The sequence below is a fragment of the Camelina sativa genome, chromosome 16, assembly GCF_000633955.1.
Source record: "Camelina sativa cultivar DH55 chromosome 16, Cs, whole genome shotgun sequence".
Lineage (NCBI taxonomy): Eukaryota > Viridiplantae > Streptophyta > Magnoliopsida > Brassicales > Brassicaceae > Camelina > Camelina sativa.
The window spans coordinates 25,753,092-25,776,524 of record NC_025700.1 but is presented as its reverse complement, the minus strand read 5'-3'; the positions used below and the strand labels follow the sequence as shown (position 1 = coordinate 25,776,524).

The 23,433-nt window shown below is 37.9% G+C and overlaps 6 protein-coding genes across 7 annotated transcripts; 2 read left to right on the top strand and 4 right to left on the bottom strand.

Annotated features, from left to right (window-relative positions):
• Window positions 650-1,876, top strand: LOC104752490 (probable 2-oxoglutarate-dependent dioxygenase AOP1). Its single transcript, XM_010474647.2, has 3 exons — window positions 650-1,044; window positions 1,118-1,445; window positions 1,527-1,876. The coding sequence occupies exons 1-3, from the start codon at window positions 665-667 to the stop codon at window positions 1,782-1,784; spliced, it is 966 nt and encodes a 321-aa protein (XP_010472949.1). The 5' UTR covers window positions 650-664; the 3' UTR covers window positions 1,785-1,876.
• Window positions 2,152-3,702, bottom strand: LOC104754057 (gibberellin 3-beta-dioxygenase 4-like). Its single transcript, XM_019237852.1, has 2 exons — window positions 3,661-3,702; window positions 2,152-3,619 (listed from the first exon to the last, which is right to left on the bottom strand). Exons 1-2 carry the CDS (start codon window positions 3,700-3,702, stop codon window positions 2,882-2,884), a joined length of 780 nt encoding a protein of 259 aa, XP_019093397.1. The 3' UTR covers window positions 2,152-2,881.
• Window positions 3,649-5,611, bottom strand: LOC104752489 (gibberellin 3-beta-dioxygenase 2). Its single transcript, XM_010474646.1, has 2 exons — window positions 4,975-5,611; window positions 3,649-4,447 (listed from the first exon to the last, which is right to left on the bottom strand). Exons 1-2 carry the CDS (start codon window positions 5,451-5,453, stop codon window positions 3,850-3,852), a joined length of 1,077 nt encoding a protein of 358 aa, XP_010472948.1. The 5' UTR covers window positions 5,454-5,611; the 3' UTR covers window positions 3,649-3,849.
• LOC104752488 (katanin p60 ATPase-containing subunit A1) lies at window positions 8,413-11,373 on the bottom strand. The gene is made up of 7 exons (XM_010474645.2): window positions 11,037-11,373; window positions 10,312-10,780; window positions 9,780-9,977; window positions 9,364-9,608; window positions 9,131-9,289; window positions 8,947-9,034; window positions 8,413-8,861 (listed from the first exon to the last, which is right to left on the bottom strand). The coding sequence occupies exons 1-7, from the start codon at window positions 11,162-11,164 to the stop codon at window positions 8,580-8,582; spliced, it is 1,569 nt and encodes a 522-aa protein (XP_010472947.1). The 5' UTR covers window positions 11,165-11,373; the 3' UTR covers window positions 8,413-8,579.
• LOC109129555 (uncharacterized protein At3g43530-like) lies at window positions 13,884-15,247 on the top strand. Its single transcript, XM_019237851.1, has 4 exons — window positions 13,884-14,111; window positions 14,183-14,344; window positions 14,441-14,900; window positions 15,045-15,247. Exons 1-4 carry the CDS (start codon window positions 13,884-13,886, stop codon window positions 15,245-15,247), a joined length of 1,053 nt encoding a protein of 350 aa, XP_019093396.1.
• On the bottom strand, window positions 20,206-22,553 carry LOC104752487 (aspartate aminotransferase). Of its 2 annotated transcripts, none has more exons than XM_010474644.2 (9): window positions 22,430-22,553; window positions 22,218-22,317; window positions 22,070-22,117; window positions 21,727-21,855; window positions 21,578-21,637; window positions 21,318-21,474; window positions 21,066-21,231; window positions 20,888-20,996; window positions 20,206-20,813 (listed from the first exon to the last, which is right to left on the bottom strand). In XM_010474644.2, exons 2-9 carry the CDS (start codon window positions 22,287-22,289, stop codon window positions 20,358-20,360), a joined length of 1,197 nt encoding a protein of 398 aa, XP_010472946.1. In that variant the 5' UTR covers window positions 22,290-22,317; window positions 22,430-22,553; the 3' UTR covers window positions 20,206-20,357. The 2 variants fall into 2 exon arrangements, with proteins under 2 accessions (XP_010472946.1, XP_010472945.1); XM_010474643.2 differs by having other exon boundaries at window positions 22,434-22,546.

The following is a 23,433-nucleotide window of genomic DNA, read 5'->3' as shown; positions in this document are numbered from 1 at the left end:
GAATCCTTCATCATGTTGGTATGCGCCGCTGTGTCTATGACCGGCTCGAGTGCCGCCTTAGGGTTTGGGTGTGGAGTTGTTCTGTACTTGTTACTGAAGCTTAGAACGTGAGACTCTTCTTCGGTTACTCTGTTTTCCCGGTCAAATGATGGATCGCAGGTCGATTCTGAAGCTGCTCCTCGTTCGGTCTAACTGTGAATTGCTTGATCAAGTGCTTACTTACTTGGAATCGGTATGTGGTGGTCTCGATTGCATCTTCTGTCTTCGATTCCATCTGCACTCATCGGGGTTGGTGCTCTGTTTCCTGGAGTATTGTTAATATATGGGAAACCATCATTCAAGTAAAAAAGAATACTGTATCAATTTTGCGTTGATATGTATTGGGCTGCTTAATGTGATTGTGATACCATTAATCAACTACTGTATGTACTTAATGATTGTATAACACAAATAATCTGATACACAATTAAAATACTTGATTTGAAGGATGACGCACAAAAGAGCCAAAACCGGATCTTCTCCAAGTATTGTCCTTTATATAAAAGGATCGTATTGAACACTGCTGTGAATGTACAGTTGAAGTTGACGCCTACTGATTACATGAATCTATATATACAAGGCTAGACTAGTCACTAAATTAATCACCTTTTCGCTTTGGGCACCAATGGGATCACATGAGGAGGAGCAATGCTTACCTATCCTCGACTTCTCCCGCGATAAGCTAGTGCCAGGCACGAGTCACTGGATCACGACCAGGGACAAAGTCAGAAGAGCCATGGAGGAGCAAGGTTGGTTTGTGGCAGAGTTCAATGGGGTCACATCAGATACAAGGGAGGACTTGCTCACCGGGATGAAGGAGATGTATGATCTGCCGTACGAAATCAAGATCAAGAACGAGAACCACAAGGTCTCACACGGGTACATGACTATGGTAGTTGAGGATTACCGGATCCACGAGAGCTTGGGGATAGATTATGCAACTGAGCACCAAGCTTGCAAAGACTTCTCTAAACTACTCTGGCCACAAGGAAACGATCCCTTCAGGTAAAAGAAACAAAGACTTGCATTGTCTTGGGGTGGTTGTTAAGTGGTTAACACATCTCTTTTGATTTTCCAGTGAAACAACACATAAGTACGCAACAGCAGTAGCGGAGCTAGAGCAGAGGGTGATGAGGATGTTGTACGAGAGCTATGGAATGGACGAGAAGAAGCACTCGGCGAGTCATTCGGAGTCAACTCGATACCTGTTGAGGATGCTGAGTTACCGGAGACAGCGAAACGGTGAAGCAAACACGGGTTTTGTATCACATACTGATAAGAGTTTCATGAGTATCCTCCACCAGAACCACGTCGGAGGTCTCCATTTAAAAACCATGACCGATCAATGGGTCCGGTTTAAACCCTCGCCGACAAGATTCGTCGTTCTCTCCGGCATGGGTCTGACGGTGAGTTCTCATACACGGGATCAACCCAAACCCTAAATAAATAAAATTTGAAATATTTGTTGTTTGTGTTTATGATCAAAGGCGTGGAGTAACGATAGGATAAAGCCATGTTACCACAAGGTAGTGATGAGCGCAGATGAGATTCGTTACTCTTTAGGGGTTTTCTCCTTCCACAAAGGCACGATTCGTACGCCGGAGGAGCTCGTCGACGAAGAACATCCCCTCCGGTACAACCCTTTCGAGCACGACGGCCTCCTCCGTTTCTACGAGTCGTACCTCAATTCCCTCAAGAAATCAAGCGAAGATCTCCTTCAAGTCTACTGCGGCGTCAACCCCTGAACCAACGTATTGCTGCTTTAAGTATTCGTAATCATGTGTGTATAAAATTTTTTAATATACTATTATTTATAAAAAAAACTCTGTTTTCGACATTCGTAGTACTTTAAGTATTCGTATTGCTGCTTTAAGTATTCGTAATCATGTGCGTATTAAATTTTTTAATATATTATTTATAAAAACTCTGTTTTCAACATTCGTATGTGTATTTTTTAATTTTATAGATACAAATCATACAATGATGCAACTCTGTTTTCGCATAATTAATTAACAACCACAACTTTGATTTAATTGGTGGGAATAACAAGTCCTAATTACGTCGAACGCCTTGTCGAAACCTTGTATTTTTTTTTTTGTAAATACCGTTTTATTTAAATAAAGTCCAGGAGAGCCTTACATGTTGAGTTTCATAGCACAAGGATGGAAAATCAAAAAGACTTCCTTTTTACAGCTCTCAAGAAAGCATGCCATATCAATGGACTTGGAAATTCTGAAACCAATGGTGTAGGTAGGTGTCATTTAGTGGAGTTGGAATAACTGAACCATTGCCCAAGTTGTCAAGCCCAATGAGTCGTCTCCTTAGTAATAATTGGATATCCTTTTTGATACTTTCCACAGAAGAGAAAGTTGTAGTGTGAAGCCTGACATTGCGCTCTGACCAAATTGAGTAGAGGAGGGCTTGAAAGATCAATTTACAAATGACATTTAGCTTCCTGTTTGGGGTTGGGGATTTTATCCAGTCCAGGTAGGCCGTAAAAGTCTGAGGTTGCTGCGCAGTGTGGATAGGAGCAAAGAAGTCAAGCCATAGCACCTTCGAGAAGGAGCACTGGAAGAAGAGGTGATCCCTGGTCTCCTCCCCCGCAAGGCAAAGAAGGCAATCTGGTGGCACCTGCAAGTTCCAGCTTCGCAATCGGTCCCTTGTTGTTAGCCTGTTTAGTGCTGTCAACCATGTCATAAAAGCCAATTTCGGTATTTTTTCCTTAAACCAAACCTGGGAATGCCATGAGACCGGAGGTCCTGGAGGATGGAGGTGGTTGCATACTTTTTGGGAGGAGAAGGTACCTTGTTCCTGCTCTGGGGTAAGTCTCCAATGAAAGAGGTCAGTGCCTGAAGCGTTTGATGGGAGGGGATGATCTTGTAAACAGGTTCGCAGAAGTTGAACTTGGGGATTCCTTCCACGGGGTAGTGTCCACTCCCCATTGACAACGGCCTGAGAGACTTTGCTTAAAATCCCAATGCCAGAAAACCTTGTATTTTATTTGAAGATATTCCTTCCAAGTAACTGATCGGTATAGAGATTGTCCAACAGGACCGATGATCTTAGGTATAGGTTTGATTTCAACATCATTACCAGCTGGACCACACCATAAATACGCTATTGAAATCCTTGAGCGAGTATGGTTAAAGTTGGCTCGGTAAACCACGCTTGGTATTTTCCCATTCGATAAGATGTGAAAGAGATCGCCAATGTTCACCACCAGAATACCAGGACTCGGCTCAACGTTAATCCAGCCGGACTCTTCCCTGAACACTTGTAGCCCTCCCGTGTTGCTCTGGTGCAGAATGGTTAGGATTGTGGTGTCTGTATGAGCGGCTAGACCCATGGCTCGTTCTGGTTCAGGACACACCGGGTAATGGTTTAGCCGTATGGCGCCTCGCCCCACTTTTGATCCAGAGTTCCCTGGTTTCTGACCCCATTCTATGTCGTCCACGGTCACACCAAGTGAGCCCAATATGCTAGACATAAGTCTATTGGCTAATTTTTCCATCTCGTCCTTGTACTCTTCGATTATTCGGCTGCACGTCACCGATATTGAAATGCAAAATAAAAGTTTCAACTACATAATCGAAGAGTACAAGGACGAGATGGAAAACTTACAATTACAATTATTCGGCCGCAGCTACATAAGTCTCTTTCCATTATTTGGACCCAAGTACTAATATTACAATTAGAACAAGTGTGTGTACATGCAATGCATGGTATGAATGACACTTTTTTTATATAACTATAGTTCTAACAAAAAGCTTTTGATAAAAAAAAAAAAAAAATAGATAGGTAAAAATAAAATCAAGAAATTTGGCCTGAAGACATGTTGTTTCTAATAATGGAAAGAGACTGATTAAAATGAGTAGCTTTGGTAGCAAGGTACTGTTTCCAAGTGAGAGACGGGTAGAGAGGAGATTGGAGAGGATCAACGAGCCTTGAAAGTGGAGAGATCATTAGATCGGAGGGTGGACCCCAAAGGTAAGCCATGGAGAAGCGAGATCGGATGTGGTTAACCCTGGCACGGTGAAGCACGCTCGGGAAGATTCCGTTGGTAAGAATGTGGAGTAAGTCACCGACATTGACCACTAGTGAGCCAGGGACAGTTGGCACGGTGAACCAGCCCATGTCTTCCCGGAAAACTTGGAGACCGGCGGTGTTGTTCTGGTACAAAATGGTCAAGAGGGTTAAGTCAGTATGGGCTGCGAGGCCCATCGATCGGTCTGGTTCTGGGCATATTGGATAATGGTTTAGTTGGATAGCTGCTTGGGCTCCTTGAAAGTCTGAATTAGGCCCGGCCCAATTTATGTCATTCACTTTCACTCCGAGTGAATCTAAGGCCAACCACATCAACTTGGCTGCCAACTTTTGCATATGTTCTTCATACTCTTCAATTATTTCACTGTTGAATCCATGCGAACTTATTAGTATCCTTGTAAATTGTAATGTATTGAACTTGTCATATATAACACGTTCCCTTATAGACCACAAAGAGAAGTTCTGAAATTTGCTTTTATATAAACCAAGAATTTCAGTGAACAATTTAATTTTATCAATGTAATCTCTAACTCTAAGCAAAGAAAATGTCTTATATTTTCACATTCACTCGTTAAGGTATATTTTTATTGAACACTATTACGATAGAAAAACCTCTTTTAATATATATACTGTACTAATATTATGGTGGGACTATCAGCTTTTTATTGTGCTTTTTACTAACTGCGACATGGCAAAAAAAAAGAAGAAGGTGGTTTCTACTTTTCCTTTTTCAGATTATTGACGAATCCATATCAATTGAATATATATAGTCAACTGTATGTACTAACGTCCACAGGTGTTCTTTTTGGTTTGACATATATATACGTAAGATGTGTTACGTTATACGGGTCCTGACGTATAAGAACATGAATCATAGAGAAATTAAGCTACCAGTATTCGAGGTGATGGCTGGGCCAGAGTTTTCGAAAATCGTGGAGAGGAGAGCCAACAACGGTGAAACCTTCGGACCACATTTTCTTATTAAAGAAAGAAGCTATACGAGCAACGCCGTAGCCGGAGACGCCATTCTCCGACCGAGCCGCCTTGATCTTCCGTTGGAAGGGAAGCCGGAAAATACTTCCGGTTAGCAACTCAATGTCGTCGAGAAGTCGCGAGGGCACTCCGTGGTTGGTGATCTGAAACGCGCCCCACGTGGTACAAGCATTGCCCACAAGAGTGGTCACGTGGGGATCGGAGAGGTCAATGAGCGGCAGGGATTCGTGGGAGTCGGAGGAGGCGGAGGCGGAGAAGAGGAGATCATCTTTGGTGGTCCACGTGTAAGAATCAGGGAGAGATTTGAGGTCGGGTAAGCTTGGGAGTGGGATGTGAATGGGATGTGATCTAAACACATCACTCAACGTTGAACTCATGCTAAAGGCTTTATATATGTTTTTATACCTTTATGTTTTGCCGTTTTGGTATGATATGATATGTTTGGTGGAGAAGAGGAGTTGGAATCGGAGGGTATTTATAGATGTAGCGATAGACTCGATACTGTATACTGAAGGGAAGTGTGTATATGTGGAGAGTGGAGTGAGTAATTTTGAGACTCGGAGACAAAAGCTCCTTTTGTGGTCGATTCTTATTGGTTGCCAAATTAAACTTTATTTTTTTTGGTTGCATCGTCTAACTTGAACATTAATTTCTCTAAGAGTGTTTTGTGTGTGTGAAGAAAAATGTTATCTGGCTATTATTGTTGTGTCTTTATTTCTTGGAAATAGTCAACTTAAAACGACAAATGGTTCAAATTTGGCGAGGCCATTAGATTGTTTCCACTTTGGAACATTTATGTATTTAATTCTTCTTTTGATACGCTAGTTATTACAATTATAGTTCCTTAAGTACTAGTAATTATATTGTACTACAATGCAAGAACAGAACAGCCATGCGAAATCTTTTGATTTATTCGACGTAATTTTGTATTAATTTGTTTCACATGAGATTATCATGGTAGAGAATCGATCTACCAAAAATGGAACTCGATCGGTCCAAGATAAATCAATTATAAAAGTCATCATTTTAAATGTGTTAGAATATCACATATTGGAAGTAAATATAATTACTTCAAAATTAGTATATAATTAGAGGAATTCCTCAAAATACCACTAAAATAAGTTTTGTTTTGATAATTAGCAATAATGTATTAGTTATTCACTTATTTGTTTTTGTTTGTACTTCACAAATCTTCTTTTTCTATATTTATTGATCCACAAGTGAAAACTGAAATGTAAGCATAAATCATGGTGGCATTCTGTAAATCTGATCATTAAACAAGAAATTTTATTCAATAAAAGATTCTAAGAATCTAAGATCATGAGAAAATGTTCTGTATCAAAAAAGAATTAAGACTAACCGTAACCAAATTAAAACGTTCGAGCACCAAAAACATTCCACAAAGTATGAATATAATACACAGGCATGCATGTATGGAAAACACGTCGATATTACACATAAGTACATGATAAACACATGACATGGATATGCGTATATCATCACTTGCAATTCATCTGCACGTCACGTGTTCTTCACATGATCATGCTTTCCACATCTATTTCCACATTATATTCACATCATTAATACATCGGAATATATATATATATATATATATATATATATATATATATGATATACTAGAGTACTAGAGAATGGAATTATCGTATAATCTTTTTGCGTATTTTTTGTTTGTGTTGGTTCAATTCGATATGGAACATATATAATAACAACAACACATTGAGGAGTTGAAATGCGTTTTTGACATGGTTGATAATTGTCCACGTTGAAATAATTCCCACATCTTTCATATTCTTTGGAGTTTGGACTTATTTTGGATTTTTTTTTTAATTATACATTATTTCTGAACCACTGAAGATATGTCGGATCTCAACACTCATAATCTTTTCAACGCACATCACTAATTATTAACCAAACTCACATTCTCACAATGTTAGTAAACTTAACTAATTTAATATATGTCATATATATATATATTGATATATAAATTGATAGCTTAACATGTTAAACTGAAAACCAAAAAAATGTAGATAATCATAATGAAAATAATCTTTGTTTTGTTTATTGAATGTAACTGGTAATTTAGTGGTAAACCAAAAAAATGTAGATAATCATATTTCTCTACAGTCGGAATCCTATAGTTTAGCTATAATTATATATTGTTATCAGTTAACACAATTGTTAACTGAATCTGACTTTTTTTTTCTGGCAATTCATGCAAGTATATTCTTTTTCTTCCTTATTAGGAAAAGAATATTGTATAAAGTAGGTAAAAGGTGTGGTATATATCATACATTCTGAAAATAAGTATATTTTTTCTATTGGTCGGAACAATAATTCACATTTGTCAATATAGATGAGCTAGCTAGCAGCTTTTAAGATTATTATATCAAAAGAGGTCCAATGACATTTTCCAATGATAACAGATAACTGTATGAGGAAACACGAAAACTTCTGGCAAAATTTTGAAGATCGAGGGCAATGTAGATGGGATTTCGGGTGATAAAATAATGCACATAACAAGCCAAAATTTGCCAAATTAACCCATCCATGCATCTGATCTAGCTTTCTTTTAGTGATTGATTTATTATTGGGAAATGAAATACTACAAATTAAGGGTTGCGGAATCTTTTTAAAAAAAAAAAACAACAACAACTGACCTTTTCTGATGTAAAGGTGTGACTGGGGGAAGAGATATGATCTTCTGCAATCTGCATGCTACCAATTATAATAATAATCCACCTCATCGATAATTTAAAAACATTATGTATGTATGTATGTATGTATGTATGTATGTATGTATGACAGTATGAGGATCATATTCATATCATAGAATTATAGTACTTATTTTATTTTGTTTTGTAGGCGATAATGATATGCTATATATAAAAATATAATCACCGAATCACGTAAACAGAATAGAGGGCACGCCCCAACGATGCAGGAACACTCTCGAAACTGGTCTATCTGATGATAAACGGTGCTGCCTTGTCCGCTTTACATCCTCATCAGTTACAAACTCAGATATATCCATTTTTATTTATATAACAGAACAGTGAATGATTGTACTGATGAAGACATAACTAAACTATTGGACTAGAATAAGAAAAAAAAAAAAAAAAGAGATCAGTTTTAGAATTCAAATCAGATTTTGATGGATTTATTTAATGAATTTCGTTTATGTTTAATTATAAAGAAAAAGTTATGTTTTTTGATAATAAATTTCATTCTGAAATTATTTACAAGACCAAGGTATACTTTGCTTGTTTCTTTTTTTTCTTCTACTTGGTACTTTACTATGAACCCAAAAAGGGAAAAAACCTAAGAAAACAATATCATACAAATCCATTCCTTTAGAGGTTTTAAATATAGAGAAACACAAGAATACAGTGATAAATGACTGGCAAATAATAATGATAATAATATAATAAACAAACACAAGTAAAAGGCACACACACATATATCTTGACACTAATCGGTTTTAATTAAGCCGATCCAAACTCAGAGAGCCACTTCTCGTGTTTCTCGATATCAGAGGAAGACACACTCGGTTGCACTTTTCTGATGGCCTCTTCGAAATCACACATAGCCACTGGATCATTCGAGATGTCGTCCTTTGACATGTTCTTTATCTCATCCCTCGTCTTCCCTGCTATCTTACGCCTCATCCCGTTCATTGACGCGTCCCTACACACATTAGTCAGATCGTCTCCACTGTACCCTTCCGTTCTCCGAGCCACATCTTCAATGTTTACATCACTCGCCACCTGAAAATGTGACAACACTCATTGCGCTAGATTGCCTTGTACCAGCCGATTAGATCATTTTACAATGTACTATTCCCCAACTAACCTCAACTGTTCTCAGATTTATATTGATAAGAGCCTTGCGACTTTCAAAATCTGGAAGTGGGATATATATACGTTTTTCCAGCCTCCTCCTGCAACAACATTAGCTCTCAAGAGTCAGTAGTTTCATTAGACTTGAACAAGTCAGAAAGACAGACGGCATTCACTCCCAAAAAAATAATTGAAACCTGAGAGCTTCATCTATGTCCCATGGGAAGTTGGTAGCTGCCAATACCATTACTATTTTGCGACTACCGTCTTCATTTGTCGCTGTATTGCTCACTCCATCTACTTGAACTAGGAGTTCTGACTTCACCCTTCTTGACGATTCATGCTCTCCAGAACCTCTGCATCATACCCTCTATCAATTACACATACATTCAATTCGGTAGTGAGGTCTCAGTGTTGTGAGTAAAATTACCCCCGAGAATTGCAGAGAGAATCGATCTCATCAATAAATATTGTACTTGGAGCATATGCCCTCGCGAGATCAAACAAGCATCTGACCATGCGCTCACTCTCTCCACGCCATTTTGAAGCTAATGTAGCAGAAGAGACGTTGAAGAAAGTGGTACCACACTCGGTTGCAACTGCTTTCGCCAACAGAGTTTTACCTGTCCCAGGAGGACCAAACATGAGAACTCCTTTCCACGGTCTTCGAATACCCTGAAGAGAAACAAAAACAATCAAATTAATTATCCTCCATACCTAGAAGATAAACATAAGGAGTATGGAATTGATGAAGCGGCAGTTTTATTCTGTATGGTTGCTCCATAGTCTAATAATAGTAAAATACAAAATCCAAAGTTAGCAGCATAAGAAACAGAAACAAAGTACCTGAAAGTATTCGGGCATCCATAAAGGAAGGACAACTGCCTCCTCAAGCAGCCTCTTGGCTTCAGACAAACCTGCAACATCATCCCAACGGACACCAGGAGTTGAGTCCAACACATCCCTTTCAAGCATAGCAGCCAGGTCCTCATCAGGACCCTCATACAGTCCCCTTTTCGACTTCCCCTCTTCAGCATCGCCATTCTGATATCAATGAGGCCAGAAGTTTTATCAGTTGGGGACAATAGGTGGAAACTACTGACTCAATATCATTACAGGAAAACATAATTATCACCCCAAAATTTCGAACTACGGAGTACATAATTAAACATCCATAAACCGCAACAGACATGTTTGATCTTTGATACATCAGACCTACTATTATATACCACCAACTTACAACTTTCAGGACATTATGTTTATTACCAAAGAAAAGTAATGGAAACGTAAATGCCATAGTCTATACGTGACTCATTGAAAAATTTTCAAGCTAACATCTCTATTGGCAGTGCCCAAAAGGCAGAAACATATAACTTACCGTAGAATCTGCCTTGGTAGATTTAGAGGCAGCTCCTTTCTTTCCGGCAGTGGAAGAACGGGCACCTGCAGTGGACTTACTAGTAGCCCCACCTCTTCCACCGCGGGAAGCTGGACCTGTCCGAGTTGTAGGGCCACGAGCCCAAGCCCCATCTTGAGGTGATTTTCTCATACCACTTTGACCAGACCTGGCAGGTCTTCTACTAGTAACATCACGGGTAGGAGGCCTCCACACATCAGGGTCATCCATTGGACCACCGGATGAAGTTGGATACTCATCCAAAGGCTGAAAAACAAAGGAAGATTTGGTATTGATGGGAGGAGAAGCAGCGCGACGCCCAGTAGGAGCATCTTTAAAAGCTCTCCTCTCTGCATCCAACTGCTTAACAACTTCCGTCTCTTCCATTATAGCTTTTTTAACGTTCATCCATTTCGTCCGCGCCAAAGGATCATCAAGGGTGTTTAAATGCCTAAAAACAGATATACCATCGCTTAAAAACCACCTAATGCAGTAGTATTATAAGAGTGTTCTATCTTTCACTACGCACACCAATACAGTTTCTAAGTATAGTCACACCAAAAAAATGCTAACTTTGTTCTAAGGGAGAAATGATGCGAAGTAGTAGTAAAGCCCATTTCAATTCAATAAAAATCAAAACTTAGCTAGGGATTGAAGAAATTGCAAAAAGAAAAGGTATAGATTTCGAGATTCAAGGCGCAACTTACTTGTTGATCTGAGCAATGGCACCATCGAAGAAGATGACAGATGTGTCATAGGATCCTTCTAATGCGTATTCTCTCGCTAATTTCAAGTGATCTTGTAGTCCCGCCAACGAATTACTACTACCTACCATTTTCTTCCTCTCACCTCTTTCTACTCACAAATACCCTCTGGGTTTCTAAAACTAAATCTAGGGTTCCGAAGCAAGAGCTTGGATCTCGGAGCCCCCAAATTTCTCTTCTTTCTCTCTCTATCTCTCTCTCTCCGTCGCCAGATATCGGAGATGCGACCCGTCGGCGAAGTTGCAACGGTGAAGTAGAAGAAAAGAAGAAAATGGAAGCCACGACGTCTAAGTCGTTATGATCCAATCTCTCTCTTTATTCGGGTTCGATTCAAATTCTAGACCCGGGCCCATATACGGCCCACTTTCAAACTAATAAAGCCTAAAATCATCCATTTAACTTTTATTCTCTGGTGGGTTCATAAATTCAAATTAAAGTCCACATTATCATCAACTTTGTCATAACGACGACGCCCTAGCGTTAGTGTTTAGTAGCGTTGGGCATTCTGGTAATCTGGTTCGGGTAAACGGATTTAGAAAAATAGAATCTATTGGGTATTTTTAGATATATGGATTCGGTTTGGTTTGGATACTATCGGGTTCGGGTCGGTTTGGGTTACAAATTTTAGAACCTAATTAGTACCCGAACTATCGGATACCCGAAAAAATATAAATAAAATTAATTAAATTTAAATAAATTTTGTTTAATTTTGACTTATGTGACAAAATATTTTAGATATTTGATTATTTTTGATATTTAGGTATAACAATAAATGAAATATTCAAAGCTATAATCATAATTTTGGGGTAATTGCATTATATTAATGATAAATATTATAAATATGCTTATATGTTCGGGTTTTATGGGTACCCAAATGGACACCGGGTATTACCCGACCCTAATCCGAACCCACGGATATTAGAAAATAGAACCCAATAGGGTTTTATAGGCAAACCCGTACCCAACCCAAACTCGGTTTTTTTGGTCGGGTTCCGGATTGGGTATTCGGGTACGGTTTTTATGCCCAAGCCTAGTTTAGTGTTAGTGTTTATGCCCAAGCCTAGTTTAGTGTTAGTGTTTAGTGTTAGTGTTAGTGTTAGTGTTAGTGTTAGTGTTAGTGTTAGTGTTAGTGTTAGTGTTAAGTGTTAGTGTTAGTGGGAGTTTATTCTCTCGTGCCCTTCTCTCTCAAATTCTTTTCTGATTTACCTTTGTTATAATAAATAATTTGTTTTTTTCTTTTCTTTTAATCAAAAAATTGGTCAAATACTAAAAAACCTTAACGATTTCCAATATTTACCAACCCAACCAGCAATATTCGGATTACCCACCCAAATATTCGGGTTATCCAAACAAATTCGGGTAAACATTTTTCAACTCTTTTTTTCTTTCCTTTGGTTATCCTCTTTCCCCATTTCTAACTGTCCGACTCTCTCCCTCTCCCTTTCTTCACCAAAATTCTCTGTTCTTCAACAATATCCTCCAAAATCTCTTGGGCATCTCCTCTATTTGCTCAAAATCTTATCAATTCTCGTCGTTTTCCTCAATTTCGGTAAATGTAAGTCTTTTTGTTTTGTAAAATTAGGGTTTGTAAAATTAGGGTTCAAACTCAAACGAACGAAATCTCTTAGATTTTGTGTTTTTTTTGTTAATCTAGTGATATCAATGGGTCCTAAGACTCGAAATGATATAAATTCGAAGAAGAGGAAGAAGAAGAATCCCGTAATTGAAGATCCTCCTCCGCGAACTTCAAGTTTTCCTCCTCCGCCAGCAATAGCTCCTCCCTCGCCAGCAATAACTCCTCCTCCTCTGCAAACTGAAGCTTCTCCTCCTCCGTCGGCAGTAGATCCTCCTCCTTCGTTGGCAGTAGATCCTCCTCCTCCGCGAACTGAAAATTCTCCTCATCCGCCAAGTGAAGGTTCTCCTCCTCCACAAACTGAAGGTTCTCCTCCTCCGCCAACATTAGATCCTCCTCAGCCGCCAGATGATGAGGATCTATCCCAAACAGAATCCGAGGAACAGAGGTCTCCTCCATCGCATCCACAGGTAACTAGAGTGAAATTTAGAGAAATTGAGATACTAGAGTTTGATTTTGTTTGTACATGGAGCGGGTTTGATTTAGGTTTGTAGATATAGCGGGAATTGAGAAATTGAATGAGTTGTGTTTTGGTACAAATAAGTTTGTTTGGTACAACTAGACATTTTAGTACATATAAGTTTGTTTGGTACAACTAGACATTTTAGTACAACTATTTATTACAATTCTGTTTTGCAGGATACAGAAGAGGAGACCCAACCAATACCACCTCTGAAGTTTTACTTCAAGCAAACAAATTATACAAAGTGGTGTAGGCTGTCATCAAGGTCTGAAGAGAACAAAACGATGAAAGACTTGGAAATCCTTACGGAAACGGAGAAGGATTGGTTTCGCTCACACTCGCAGTTTAAGCACATTTGGCACATGCATAAGGAGGAGAACCATAGGTATACGTGTATGTGGTTGTTGTTGCTTCGCATGGTTTGTATGGAGAAAGATAGAGTCTGTTGGTTTGTGGTGAATGGCGTTCCCGTTCGATATTCGCTTAGGGAGCATGGCCTCATTTGTGGATTAGATTGTCGTATCTATCCATCAAACTTTAAGAAATTGGGGAGTGATGAGTTTGTGAAAAGGAATTTTGGAGAAGAAGAAGAAGAAGAAGGAGAAGGAAATAAAAAGCCGAAAAAATTGTGGTAAGAATCAAAGATGTGAGAAGAAAGCTACATTCAATGGAAGCATGTAGAGACCGGTTAAAGATGGCGGTGCTCTTGTTCTTAAGCACTATCATCTCACCTAGAAAAAAGTATGGCTACATCGATGATTTTATGCTTCAAATTGTGGATGATCTATATGCATGTGAAACGTTTCCGTGGGGGAGATACACATTTGACGAAAGTATTACAAATATCTCCCGTTTGATGGATAGTTTTAAGGGGCGTGTGAAGTCAACTTGGTGTTTTCCGGGTTTCTTAACTCCTTTGGAGGTAAAATTTAATTGTTGTGAAGCATTTTGTGTAGATAATTGTTGTATCTTATGGTTTAATGTAACTTGTAGATATTGGCGTGTGAGTGCATTCCTGATTTGAAGAGTAAGTTTCGAGTGGATGTGGTAGGAGCAGAACCAGGTTGTCCAAGAATGTGCAAACAAAAATGGAGGTATAGTCACATGAAAGGCTTCCCAATTGAAGATGTAAATGACGCCCTTGGATCTACAACGGTAAGTGTTTCTCCTTAACTATAAATTGTTTCTCATAGTGATCTAAAGTTTGTTTTAGATTTAGAAATCTTAGCATTTTGTTTGTTTATTCAACAGGAAATTCATAGCATTTTGGAACCTGAATTGTCTGAGGTCCCTCTTATGGCTCGCATCACAGAAAATGAGGAGATACAATCGAGTGATCCAATTACTGAGAGTTGGGAGCATCGCCTATGTGTAGAAAGGAAGAAGATATGCTGGAAAGAGCTGTATAATTTAGATGTGTCTGCTCGAGGAGAAAATGGGAGAGAAGAGCAGCAACAAGAAGAAGGAGAAGCAGCAGGAGAAGAGGAAAACATCCCGCCACAGACTTCTAGGTTTGTGAACAATCTTAAAGCGCTTGAAAAGAAAGTAATGGGAGCGATGAAAGCAGGATTTACTGAAATCAACAAGAAAATTAGTGTCTTGGACAGAAGGTTGAAAGATGTTGAGCTTTGTTTGAATGATGCGATGAATAAGGATGGACTGAATTTTATGGCTAGTGACAATTTTAGAGGGTCTGGATATGAGAACGATGGTGAAGAAGAAGAAGAAGAAGAAGAAGAAGAAGAAGAAGAAGAAGAAGAAGAAGAAGAAGAAGAAGAAGAAGAAGAAGAAGAAGCAGCAACAATAGGAGGCGAAGAAGCAGCAACAGCAGTAGATGTTGAGATGGGTGGTGAAGAAGAAGCAGCAATAGGAGGCGAATCAAGAGATGTTGAGATGAGTGGTGAAGATGAAGCAGCAGCAGTAGGAGGCGAAGAAAGAGATGTTGAGATGGTTAAGACACGTTCGCAGAAGAGGAAGAGAGTAGGCGAACCTTCAAAGTACCTTAAGAGTCCGTATACAAGGCAAAAGAAGAAAGGTCAACAATTGAAGGCAAAATGATGTTAGTGTTGGTGTTGTTTTCATTTTGTTTTTTGTTGGTGTTGTTTGTTTTTCGTTGGTGTTGTTTGATGGACTCAGGATTTTCGGATTGATGAATGTATTTCTTAAGCTATTGGGACAACTGGAACAGGTTAGGTACAACTGAGTATAAAATAATGAATAAGAACAACTATATGAGTAAAAAATTCTTGGGACAACTGGTACAGTTTAGGTACAATTGAGGAGAAGAAGAATAACGATAAAATTAAAAAATAAAGAACTTAAATACAAATGAATAAAATAAATAATGATGAATGGTCAACAAATGTAAAAAATCAAGTAATACGTAACTAAAGTACATTGGTCAACAAAAGGCAAAAAGGCAAAAAGGCAAAAAGTTCTACTTGGTCAATAAAATATTGGTCAAAAAGTTCAATAAATTAATAAAATAATGGTCATGAAATCAAGTAATTGTACTCAAGCTTATAGTTGTACATGCATGAACATAGTTGTACTTTTGTTGTTTTATCAAATTATCAGTAGTACCTTAATTTAAAAGGATCGTTTGCAGTAGTACATTTGATAATACGTGATTAAAGTACATTTAATGCAATTTCATTTGAAAATTTGTGTCAAATAACTTGTTCTCATGTTTGACATAATTACTTGGTAAATNAAGAAGAAAGGTCAACAATTGAAGGCAAAATGATGTTAGTGTTGGTGTTGTTTTCATTTTGTTTTTTGTTGGTGTTGTTTGTTTTTCGTTGGTGTTGTTTGATGGACTCAGGATTTTCGGATTGATGAATGTATTTCTTAAGCTATTGGGACAACTGGAACAAGTTAGGTACAATTGAGTATAAAATAATGAATAAGAACAACTATATGAGTAAAAAATTCTTGGGACAACTGGTACAGTTTAGGTACAATTGAGGAGAAGAAGAATAACGATAAAATTAAAAAATAAAGAACTTAAATACAAATGAATAAAATAAATAATGATAAATGGTCAACAAATGTAAAAAATTAAATAATATGTAACTAAAGTACATTGGTCAGCAAAAGGCAAAAAGGCAAAAAGGCAAAAAGTTCTACTTGGTCAATAAAATATTGGTCAAAAAGTTCAATAAATTAATAAAATAATGGTCATGAAATCAAGTAATTGTACTCAAGCTTATAGTTGTACATGCATGAACATAGTTGTACTTTTGTTGTTTTATCAAATTATCAGTAGTACCTTAATTTAAAAGGATCGTTTGCAGTAGTACATTTGATAATACGTGATTAAAGTACATTTAATGCAATTTCATTTGAAAATTTGTGTCAAATAACTTGTTCTCATGTTTGACATAATTACTTGGTTAAAATTTACAAAGTAACAATCAAAGTATAAGAAATATTGTCTCTATATGTAGGAACATCAAATGTATTAGGAATAGTTTTTTAAATTGCATAAGTTATAAAGTTAAAAGTTTAGTTTTTTTCATTTCATTAGCAACCATAATTGTAAATCATATAGTTAAATTTAGTATTTAAGAAAACAAAACTTAAACATAGTTGTACCTTAGTTGTTCGTAGTTGTACCACGGGGAAAAATTGCTTAAAGTTAGATATAACATAGTTGTACCACAGTTGTTCCTGTTACAGTCAATTGTACCAAAACAGAACAAACGAGTTTGATAACCAAAAACAGAACAAACGAGTTTCACAACAAAAAACAGAACATACAGTTATACAGTACTACCACCACTCTGGAAGTACTCGTACATGCGTCCCATAGATCTTTTCTTCCTTTTCCCATGTTCTCCAACCGATTTAAACCTTTTTGTTTTGGTTCTTCCTTTTTTCAGGGCATAAGGTGGAGGAAAGGCAAACAGTTGTTGTATGTGTTCCGGTACAATCCACTGAGACATATGGGGAACTGGATATATTGTCCGGTAATACGCCAAATGACCACTATTCCATCCGATAATATTTGGAGCATAAATCATGTAGTTCACACTCATTATCAACACTCTTAGATGCTTCGCTGACAGCAGCTATTGCATGCACACATGGATATTTATCAATATCAAATTGCTTGCAAGAGCAACTTTTGTTTTTTAGGTCTACCAAATAACCGCTACCATTAGCTCCAATGACATTATATTCCAATAAGAAGCTGTTTAGTTCATACACCGGTAACAACTTCGCTTCTTCACATCTCTGGTGCAATATTTTCTCAAGAAGAGGCACCATTATCTGCGATGGAGGTACTGATGCATAAGTCTTCCTATGTTCGTTAAACCATTCAGCCAATTTCCCAACAATAGCATCGATCATTGGTAAGAGCGAGTATTGCCTTGCGTCTTTGAAAACACCATTAATAGATTCAACACAATTGTTGGTGTCTATATTGTATCTTGCTCCTGGGAAATAACATCTAGCCCATTTTTTTTCTTCAACATGTGAATCTAGATATACCGCTGCAGCAGGATACCTTATCCTAAAATCATGATAAAGTGTTTTGAACGTACCTTCTGTATAAGACCTAGCACATTCTATGAATTTTCTTCCAACGGTGTCTTTGTTGACGTTACTACATGCTGTTTTCACATTTTGAGCCAAATGATATATACAATAACCATGTTGAGACAATGGATACACCTCAGCTACTGACTTGATAAGGCTTTGATTTCTATCAGAAACAAACACAAGTTCAGGGGCGTCTGGTACTCTTGATTTCAACTTATTGAAAAACCAACTCCAACTTAAGTAATTTTCACCATCGACTACACCAAAAGCAATAGGATAATGATGATGATTAGGATCTTGAGCTGTAGCAACAATAAGCACTCCACCTTGTGCAGTCTTAAGGTGGGTTCCATCCACAATGATCACTTGTCTCATAGCCTTGAAGCCTTCAACGCAAGCTCCCAGCGCGAAGAATAAGTACTTAAAATTATTCTTTTCGTCTAATTCCACACATGAGACAGTTTCTGGATTCACTACCTCTAACATGTGCATATAAGAATACAACATCTTGTAACTTTCCTCAAGACTACCACGAACCTCACTAGCAGCTTGCTTTTTTCCTCTCCATGCAGTGGAGTATGACACTTTAACACCAACTCTTGTTTGAATCAAAGGGATGAGATCTTTAGGAACTGGAGTCTTAAGCTTACATGGATATTCCTCACGCAAAACAGATGCTACTAATCGTTGTGAGCCTTTCCTTTTGTTTCTGCTTGTACTTGTTGTTGAACGATAACACGTATGAATTTTGTTGTAAGTTCTAACCGAGAAACAATCTGAATTCTGAAGCTTCGCAACTCGTAAAGACCACTTGCAACCCTTTTTTGATTCACTGCATTTTACCACGTACAACTTCGGATCCGACTTCACAATAACAAACTCAAAATAGTTCTTATGTGCACATTTTTCAACTAAATCTTGTACTGCTTTCTTACTTCCAAATTCTTGACCTATTGTCAGATTCACACCATCTTCCCATTCCAAATGTACCTTTGTAACTTGCAGCATATCATCGTTAACAATGACGTCTTCTTGTTCTTCACTTGCGACATTGTCATCGTTTCGAACCAGCTCATTATGTTCAAACGTTTCACCTGCATAAAGAGTCATGATACCATCACCAATACGAGTCCTTGCACATGAAATCAACTCCTCCGCATTACTTGCACCAACTTCACCAACGTTACCAATTTCACCAACTTCACCAGTTTCACCAACTCGATTTTGCTCACAACCATGATTTTGTTCGTCATCTTTTTCCAACTCCACATGCATTACATTGAATTCAGTTTGATTCCATTCTAGATAACACGAAAGATCATCATCATCGAAGATATATATTGGTTTCTTAGGCTTCACTGAAACTGGAATGTAACTAAATTTCATCTTCGTCGCTGCATCTACCATCATCTTTCTGCATATTTTATCAACCAATGCAGAAAAAGTAACCTCCCCAATAGGTGCCTTCATCAAAAGAGCATGACGAACATCTTCTTTTGAAATCCATTGTATTTCATCTCCATTGTTCAAATAATTACCCCCATAATCAAAATAAATGAATGTGCGAAGATTATTATTCATTAATCCCCTGAAAATAGAATAAAATTCCCTAGCATCAGAATATTTCTCGCTTTCTATTCATTATCAGTTGTAATCGTTGTATCAGTTGTCTTAGTTGTATCAGTTGTACCTAAATATGCAGATACGAGGAAACCTAATGTCATCTAGCTCGATTCAACCCCTAGATCCATAAATTATAAACGTGATCTGAGTCTAATAGACTTGGGCAAATGAAATTAACAAGATGAACCCAATAAACATACAAGAACACGAATTTAAAAGAAATCTAAACAATATCCCCAAATAGAAACACAAATGTTGTACAAATCTAACATCAACACTTGTTCTTACACTATAAACAAGTTTCAAACACGTTGAAATTGAACAAAAACAGTAGAATAAACCCAGAAATTACCTGAATACGAGCTTCAATGGAGCTTCAATGGTGGAATTGGAGATGCGTGGGTTGTACGGATGGGGAGGAGGAGATGCGATTAGGTTTTAATTTAATTGGTTTGTTTTTTAGTTTTTTTTATCAAATATATATAAATACATAGTTTATTTAAATTATATAAAAAGAAAATAAAAAGGACAAAACAGAGATATAGGTTTATTGTAAAGGTACAAGGGTATATAGAAAAAATGTGGATAGTGTAGAATGATATGTTGGACATAAGGGCATAAGAGATTAAAGTCCGTGTTAGTGTTAGTGTTAGTGTGAAGTCTATCATCAAAATTCGAATGTTCTTCGTTCTTTTGAATTTGAAAGAAAGCCTTAGAATAATAATAACCGAATAAATGAAGCTATTCCAAGATTTGCTTTTCGATTTGGTTATTCAAAATCAGAGTAAACATTGCATTTTTGTTGATAGAAAGATTCAACCAAAAGGGGAACAAGGATCGAACCATTGGTTTCCCCAATACAATTTGACTAGTATTGTAAAGAAGAATCAGCTATTGATTATTATTATTATTGAATAAACAAACACTCTGTAGCTTCAATTAAACGCAAAGTGACCATTCCATCTTTTGAGTTAACAACAACAACAACATCTCACTCTCACTCCACCACCATTCCACTGTGAAGCAGCTCCTCTAACCCTTTCCTCAGCCTCTCCGCTGCAGCTCTCATTTCTTCCTCCTGCAACCCTCCAAAGGAAACCCGGAGATACCCTGGGCTACCACTTGCACACCCCGGGATCACCACCACACCATGGCGGTGAGCCAGCCACCGCACCACCTTGAAACTATCTCTGTGTCCTTCCGGTAGTTTTGCCCACAGGTAAATCGCTCCTTCTCCTCCCTTAATGTTCTCCTTCCCCAGCGGCTCAAGGGCCTCTTTCACAATCTCCCGGTTCTTCACTAGACCCTTTACCCGCTCTGCTATCCACCCAGGACCTTCCTGTAATGCGTATAGACCCAGTCGCTGCGAGATTATGGCTGCACAGATTGGGATGTTGTCTTGTATTTTCACAAGCTCTGTTGCAAACCCATCTAATCTCTCTGAGTAAGCTATCTGCAAACGACGTTTTCATAAGATGATAATATCCCAAATCTAACAGTTGAATAGAATTGGATGGAGGGACTTACGTATCCAAGCCTCCAACCCATCATGCCGTAGGTTTTAGAGAAGGAGAAGACATTAACAATGTGGTCTCCCTCAATGCAACAATGTTTTAAACCATCATACAAGAAATACCTGCGGTTTCCAAATCAAGATCAAATCTACATTCAATCAAGGGGGGGAATATCAAATGAGAAAACTCACTCGTATGTGTTATCTACAATGAGCCAACACCCAGCATCTTTGCAAATTTGTGAAATCCTCTTAAGAAGAGGTTCAGGGACATAGGTGCCACTTGGGTTACCAGGATTCACAACAGTCACAACTTTGGGAGTCGGTTTAGACTCAGAGAGTGTCTTCTCTAACCAGTCTGGAACCAAAAAAAAGAGACTCTCACACAAGGAGTCACAAAACTAGAAGCTGACTGAAAAAGGAATTAAAAAAGCAAGGACGTACCTGCGTCAGGATAGAGAGTATCTGGCTTGCCAGGACCAACTAAAATGTTGGTGACTCCAGTCATCTGAAAGGCCATGTAGGAATTGAAGTAGTATGGCTCAAACATGACAACAGAATCACCGGCATCACAAAGTGCAATAACAAGATTGACAAACGCCTGCACTAGATACAAAAAAAAAAGAGGCAGAGGCTGAGACTAGAAGCAAAGCCTAGCAAAGTAGCAAACGTTATAGGTAATCAAACAAAAAGATAGGATTTACCTGATTGGCACCAGCAGTAACCATCACAGCTGATTTGGTTAGCTTGTTTTCTTCACGCAGCTTCAGAGTAGGAAAGATGGATGAGCATTTTCTTTTTTGCAAAATGAAACCACCACAAAGTAAAACAATTTGACAAACGTCGCTCACACCTTGGTCAGAAGAGCCAGTCTTAACTCAGGAAGACCTTCATCGGGTCCATAAGAGCTAACAGTAGGATCCCAGACAAGCTCCTTGACTTTGTCTAAGGCTTTCTGAGGAGGCTGCCAATGCACAACTCCCTGTAATAATACCCCACATGAAACATGATTTTTTTTTTTTTAATGTCTTTTTTCTTGTCAATGAGCAAGAGAATCAGCAGACTTATTAGACTAAACAAATCACGAAACCCCAAGTCTTGATTTTTATTTTGTGTGTGTGAGTGTGAACAACTCTGAAGTAGATGTTGTTTCTAGAGAGAGAGAGAGAGAGAGAGAGAGAGAGAGGAGGACAAACCTGAGCGAGAGACATAGGGTTCGTCAATTCCTTCATTAATTTCCGAATCTGCACGCAAAAAGCCCCAACCAATTTATTTCAACTAAAGAAATGAAAGAAGGGAATAAAATGAAAAATAGGAAAAGGAGAGAAGTACGAGGAAAAAGACCTCAACCATGACGGGCAAGTCCGTAGCCAACGTTCTCCTCGAAAGCATCCCTAACGAACCTATTTTCGACATATCTCTCAATAACACCAACAAATTCGACCTGAAAGGTGAAAATTTTCAAAGAGATTTCGCAAAATTAGGGTCCAACTGTTTATATGTATGTGTAAACTGAAAGAAAAAAAAAAGAGAGAGAGAGAGAGTTAACTCTCCACCTACAGGCTAATGCAAAATTAAAGAGAGGAATCAATCGTTGACGAACACCTAAAAAGAGAGAAACGAGCGTTAAGCACGCCTCATCTTTGTCTTCTTCTTCCTTCACCAACCCCTTTGGTTCTTTTTTACTTTCATGTTTTTTTCCTGTCTATTTCTCTTCCGAGTATTTTTTTTCCTTTTTAAGTTATACTAATCTAGAAAAAGCCAAAAAAGGTATCAAAACTATATTATAATACTAATATACTCGTATTAAAATTTGTCCAAAAAAAAAAAAAAAAGAGTAACGCCTTTCTTTTGATATGATGATCTCGTCGACTTAATCCTCCAATTTGGATGCTTTCGCTTAATTACCCCAAAATTATGATCGAGCGAGCAGTTCCACGGATTCTCATATCTTTTTCTTTTCGGGTGTTTCCTTGCACTGAACTGATCCCCTCTCTTTTCCACACGATTCGCAATCCTGCGTTTAGGAATCCAATCAGACGTGTTACGTTTGAGATTTCTTGATTATGAGATTTATTTTCAAGAAAATTTCACATACAGTATATAAGGCCCTTCATGTTCCCTTTTTAATAATGTCATTCTTTTCACTTTCATCTAAATGGACATATATTATATTCCACGGCCCATTTTTTGCTGTTCTTACAAAATAAGCAAATTCATGGATCACATTACTCAAACTTACCCATGCATCGTTATTTCTTTCTCGACTTTGCTTACGGCCATATATGTTTAGAGATGGGGGTATATGGGGTCTAAAAGGCTGAGGTGGGAAAGTTGGGAGTGTGTTCAAATTATACGAATTGAATTATGGACTAAACCAAACATGACATTAGCTCTGTTTCTGTGTTTTTGAATATTTCTTTTTTTTTCTAGAGTTTGAAATTGAAATCGTAGATCTCACTTTTTGGGTCTTTGGATAAAACCGTAAAACGTTATTATTAGGTCCACGAAGACTTCTCGTTACGTCCTTCTCACACTTACAGCTTTAACGCATTACTCT